Source organism: Rhagoletis pomonella, unplaced genomic scaffold, assembly GCF_013731165.1.
Source record: "Rhagoletis pomonella isolate Grant_MI unplaced genomic scaffold, Rhpom_1.0 Rhpom_scaffold_00002, whole genome shotgun sequence".
NCBI lineage: Eukaryota > Metazoa > Arthropoda > Insecta > Diptera > Tephritidae > Rhagoletis > Rhagoletis pomonella.
Window position 1 is genome coordinate 22,996,419 of NW_023458556.1, and position 6,088 is coordinate 23,002,506.

The following is a 6,088-nucleotide window of genomic DNA, read 5'->3' on the forward strand; positions in this document are numbered from 1 at the left end:
GAAAACACATTCCTTCCAAAATAATTTAAAATCGCACACACGGAAGAACCAAAATGACTGAAAAATCATGATACTTTTTTCTTTCGTCTGTCGATTTTAGAACTGGTTCGGAACTATAGAATTTAGGACTAGTTCGGAACTATCGAAAAAGGGATGCAGCGGGGGGAAATTGACACCTCCTAGGACATCGCCATGTTAAATTCGCCTGTTAGTTGCATGCAAAAGAGATTTATCGCGAACCAGTACTGGGTCTAAATGTACTAGAAGCGCACCAGTTCAGAACTAGACATTTTCCCCACATAGATATTTTAAAAGTAAAGCTTACTTAAACCTCTCTCGTTTTACCCTCATATTACAATATTTCCTTTAATGTGTTAACTAAATTGATTTTGAGCTCCTAAACAGGTTGCAGCCCTCTTAAAAGCCAATTTCCAAACTAAATTTTTGTTAAACCACTCTCGACTCTGCGAATTAAATCGATTTAACTTTTTGAGCAGTTGGCAACCCTCTTGAAATTTATATAATTTGGCGCTTACACATATGTTAGTGTTTGGCCGAGCTTCTCCTCCGATTTGTGGCGTGCGCCTTGATGTTGTCACACAAAGCGGAGGGACCTACAGTTTTACGCTGACTCCGAACGGCGATTGTATTTTTTGTGAGAAGCTGTTTGTCATGGCAGAAATACAGTCGGAGGTTTGCCATTGCCTGCCGAGGGCAATCTTGAAATTTATTTCCTTATAAAAATTGGTTTAAAAACCGTTTCATTGGCCCCCACGTTGTATAAATATTTTATTTCACCTATAAATTAATTGATTTTAACTTTTGAAAAAAGGTGGCAATACTCATATTTACAATACGAATATAAGTAGGATTTGGTATACTCACATCAACGCCATGCTCTGCATAGAAATCACCAGTGCCCATAGATGCATACAATTTATAACCCATTTTTGCAAGATCTCGAATTGAGGGCAGCAACTCCATTTTGTGCTGGAATAAAAAAAATTGATATTTATCAAAATGATTTTATAATTTCTATATCTCTGATCTAAACATACCTTAAAACTACCAATGGAGAGTAGTATCGCCTTTTTCGGTATCTGGAAGCCAGTAGACATCATGGCTTTCAAGTAAGCCTCATAACGATTGTCACCGAAACAGGCCACCTCACCGGTGGATGCCATTTCCACGCCCAACTGTACATCCGCGCCAGCCAGACGGGAAAAACTGAATTGAGGCACCTTCACACCGACTTTTCCCACGCCGTGCAACACTTCCACCGGCTCAACTGGTATGCCAATAATGGCGCGCGTCGCCGTCGCCACGAAATCGTGATCCAAAGTCTTCGATACAAATGGAAAAGAGCGCGAGACACGAACATTACATTCAATCACTTTCAGCTCATTATTCTTGGCAATCAATTGCATATTGAATGGGCCAGTGACATCGAGTAGAGCTGCCAGATCGCGTGTTATGCGCTTAATCGTTTCCAGTGTTTCGTGATTTAAATCCTGCGGTGGCGTTACCAAAGTGGCATCGCCCGAATGCACGCCAGCATTTTCCACATGCTCTGATACGGCCATGCAAAGGATTTCGCCATCAGTCGCCACAGCATCCACATCGATTTCTTTTGCTTCTGTGAGGAACTTCGAAATAACCACCGGGTGCTCTTTGCTAACCAATGATGCTGCATTCAAGTAAGTTTCTAGATCTTGATTCGAGTAGGCCACATTCATGGCGGCGCCTGAGAGCACATATGAAGGCCGCACCAGGCAAGGATAGCCGACTTCCTCGCAAAATTGTATGGCGCTCTTCAGGTTCGTCAATTCCTTCCAACGCGGTTGCAGTATACCCTTGCGGTCCAACATGCGCGAAAACTTGAAGCGATTCTCCGCGCTATCAATTGATTCCGGTGAAGTGCCAAGCACTTTGGCTTGCTGACGATGTAGGTCCATAGCGATATTGTTGGGCAATTGTCCGCCCATGGAGAGTATAATACCATCGGAATTCTCCATTTCGTATACATCCATAACTACTTCGAATGAAATCTCCTCGAAGTACAGACGATCGCACATATCGTAATCGGTGGATACAGTTTCGGGATTATAGTTTATCATTATGGTGGGTTTACCGAGCTTGCGCAACTCACGGAGACAGCCGACTGCACACCAGTCGAACTCCACCGACGAGCCAATGCGGTAGACGCCTGAACCAACTACGATCGTGAAATCGCCAAGGAAATCCAGATCGTGCGCATCTGCATTGTAGGTAAGGTAGAGATAATTGGTCGTAGCTGGCCATTCACCAGCCACCGTATCTATTTGCTTGACAAACGGTTTGATGCCCAATTCTTGGCGTTGTTTGCGCACCGCCAATTCGGTGCTCTTGATGGCCGCAGCTATTTGTTTGTCGGAAAATCCGATTTGCTTTGCCTGTAGAATTTGCGCCACTGAAAGCGTATTCCCAGTTTTTTCCAAATTACTGTGAAACTCTATGATGCGCTTCATCTTGTTGAGAAACCATCTGTCAATCTTAGTGAGCTGATGCAACTCTTCAACGCCATAATTTGCCTTCAGCGCAGCGGCCAACACAAATGGTCGTTTGTCGGTGGGCTCTGTTAGCTCTTCTTTACGCAATGGATGCTGATCAGGATCAAAACCATTAACGCCACTATCCACCATGCGCAAAGCTTTCTGGAAAGCCTCCTCAAAGTTGCGGCCAATAGCCATTACCTCGCCCACGCTCTTCATCGAGCTACCGATATTCTTGCTTACGCGTACGAATTTCGCCAAATCCCACCTTGGTATCTTAACCACACAGTAATCCAAGCTCGGCTCGAAGCAGGCGGTAGTCACACCAGTAACCGAATTCTTGATAGAGGGCAGCGAAACGCCCAGCGCCAATTTAGCCGCAACATATGCCAGCGGGTAGCCAGTAGCCTTACTAGCTAAGGCGGAGCTACGTGACAGACGCGCATTTACCTCGATAATGTAGTACTCCTCCGAGTGTGGATTGAGCGCGTATTGTATGTTACACTCACCGACAACGCCAAAGTGGCGTATCACTTTTAGAGCAGTGCTGCGCAGCATGTTGTACTCTTTGTTGGAGAGCGTCTGCGATGGCGCCACCACAATACTTTCGCCAGTGTGTATGCCCAAAGGATCGAGATTTTCCATATTACAAACAGTTATGCAATTGTCGAAAGCGTCGCGCACTACTTCATACTCCACCTCTTTCCAGCCTTTGAGCGACTTGTCAATAACCAACTGACTGGAGTGTGCCAATGCTTGATGAGCTAGTGTCTCTAGTTCGCGTTCGTTGTCTGCAAAACCTGAACCTAAACCACCCAAGGAGAATGCCGCACGCGCCATTACAGGATAACCTAAACGCTTTGCCGCCTCTAGCGCCTCCTCCACGGAGTATACAGCCTCGGACGGTGCTACGCATTCGCCGATTTCAGCCACGCGTTCTGCAAAAATTTTGCGATCTTCAGTTTCGATAATGGATTGTATCGGGGTGCCAAGTATTTGGACATTGTACTTATCGAAGACACCAGCGCGTTCCAATTCCACGCCGCAATTGAGCGCGGTCTGACCGCCGAATGTAAGCAGAACGCCGTTGGGACGCTCTGCTTGTATGACTTGTTTGACATATTCGGGAGTTAGCGGTAGAAAGTAGCATTTGTCGGCCAGTCCCTTTGAAGTCTGCACGGTGGCGATGTTGGGATTTATCAGGACAGTTTGGATTTTCTCCTCTTTCATTGCCTTGATTGCTTGCGCGCCCGAGTAGTCGAATTCGCCCGCCTGACCAATGGACAAGCCGCCAGAGCCTAAAATTAGCACCTTGCGCGGACGCTTGTCGGGAATGTTATTCAATCGAGGTCGGAAAGTCAGACGATCGATCAAATTTTGACGCAAGCTCAACGCCGCGGGTGTATTTTGTTGGTTTACCGCATCAAGGAAGACATCGAAAAGCAATTCCAAGTCTTCCGGACCAGCAGTGTGCTCTGGATGAAATTGCACCGAGAAGTATGGTTTGCTTGTGTGGATAATACCTGAAAATTTATGAAATTTAAATATACGCTAAAATTAAAGCTTATTGTTTGACCGTACCTTCGTTGGTGTTATCGTTGGCATTCGTAAAGAGCGGCTCCCACTCAACAGGCAAAGTCTCGCTATCCACTGCAAAGCCGTGATTTTGTGAAGTCATGAAGCAGCGCCCGGTGCCGTGGTGTACGCATGGCAGATTGTGTCCGCGATTACCATATTTCATTTTATAGGTATTGCATCCGATAGCTGTTGCGAGCAACTGATGACCCAAGCAAATGCCAAATATGGGTTTCTTTCCATTTTTCAGCACCTTTTGTATCTGCATAACAGTATCCTTACACATGACCGGGTCACCAGGACCATTACTAATAAATAGCCCATCGAACTCCTCCTCTTTCAGCGCATAATTCCATGGCACCAAGTCTACACGCGCACCGCGTGCCACAAAACATTTAATCTGATTCAGTTTTAAACCACAATCGATCGCACAAATCCGTGGCGTGCCAGAGGCATTAAAGACGCGCGGCTCCTTAACCGAACACTCAGCAACCAGATTGCGCAAGTTCGGATCGGCGAAGGTTAGTATTTGCACATTAGCTGCTGGCAACTCATAGACAATGCGCCCCAGTATGGACCCATTTTCGCGTATCTTTTTCGTAAGTGCGCGTGTATCAATGCCACTTATGCCCGGCACCCCGTAACCTTCCATCCAACGCGAAAGCGTCTGGCGCGTCCGCCAATGTGAGGGTGCTTCACACACTTCACCCACCACCAAAGCAGCCACTGTAATGCCCTCAAACCATTCGAAGTTCACCGGCAAGCCATGTTCGTCGAGTTCCTTCTCATCTGGCACGCCGTAATTACCGATCAACGGATAAGTGAGTACAAGTATTTGTGCGCGATATGAGCGATCAGTCATCGATTCGGGATAACCGACCATGCCGGTTTGGAAGACAACCTCACCATCGACGGGTGTTTTAGAGCCAAAAGCGCGACCCGGCAGTATAGTGTTGTCTTGTAAGACCAAATAGCAATTTGGTGATTCCATTGCGCGGTAAATAACTGTAGAGCTGTAAAAGAAGAGTACACTCTTTTGTAGTGCTTATTAGCATTTGAAGCGAAAGAATATGGGAACAATTTAGAAATGTTTAAATCGCTAAAGTTGATTTCGACCGCTGCTTTCAAATCCATTTTCCCGATAAAAATTATTGGGAACTTAATATCGTTTTAGACGTTGATGAGATCCCAAGCCAAAATTGACATTGCAACCGGTTCTGAGGTTATATCTTAGAAGATATTTTAGGCTGAGAGATATTTTAGGCTGAGACACATGGACCCAGCCCCATTTAAACCTGCCTTCGTTGTTAAAAATTTCAGCTGTTATCAAGACCCTGTTTTCGTAAAGGAGTCTAACGATATGCGTTCAGAAATTTTGAAGATTCCTTCACTAGGTCCCGGGTGCACTGCCATTCTGGAAAATAAGGACGCGGGCGATCGCGCTAGAAAGCGATTTGGGATACGATAAGGGTTAGCGATTATAAGCATACACCTTCCTCTGCACTTCCTATAATAACGAATTCAGCATATCGTCGACATTCGGCTGCTCCCCGGAGTAACAGCGGGCAAACTCGACCATTGAACACATGGCCGCCAGCTTTGGAGCCCGATCTCTCCAGAAGAGCTGTAGAGATGTGGAACAGATAGAATCCACTGAGAACTTCCTTTGCGAGTATCCCGTACTCCAAAGAAGATTCCGCAAATTTCTGTGCTTCTTCGATGCCTCTGAAGATTAAAGACAGGTAGGGGCAGGTGTGGGGAGTGAAAGCTTTAACCAGGGCTGATCGGCAGACCCAACTTAAATCATTGCAAATCATACATTTATAAATAAAATAAAACAGATTAAAATTGCTTAAATAAAAATAAAATAAAACAAAACATAATGAATTGAATACGAAAAAAATTAAATGAAATTAAATTGAAAAATTATAAAAAATAAAATAAAATAAAATAAAATAAAATAAAATAAAATAAAATAAAAT

At 44.9% G+C, this 6,088-nt stretch overlaps 1 protein-coding gene across 1 annotated transcript in view; it reads right to left on the reverse strand.

Annotated features, from left to right (window-relative positions):
- LOC118733305 (CAD protein) overlaps positions 1-6,088 on the reverse strand; it is a 32,075-nt gene that overhangs the window by 17,926 nt on the left and 8,061 nt on the right. The window contains exons 2-4 of the mRNA XM_036462654.1: positions 4,113-5,119; positions 1,059-4,054; positions 886-990 (exon numbers count right to left, since the gene is read on the reverse strand). Coding sequence (XP_036318547.1) covers positions 886-990; positions 1,059-4,054; positions 4,113-5,097 — 4,086 coding nt within the window. The 5' untranslated portion in view covers positions 5,098-5,119. The remainder of the gene's footprint in view (positions 1-885; positions 991-1,058; positions 4,055-4,112; positions 5,120-6,088) is intronic.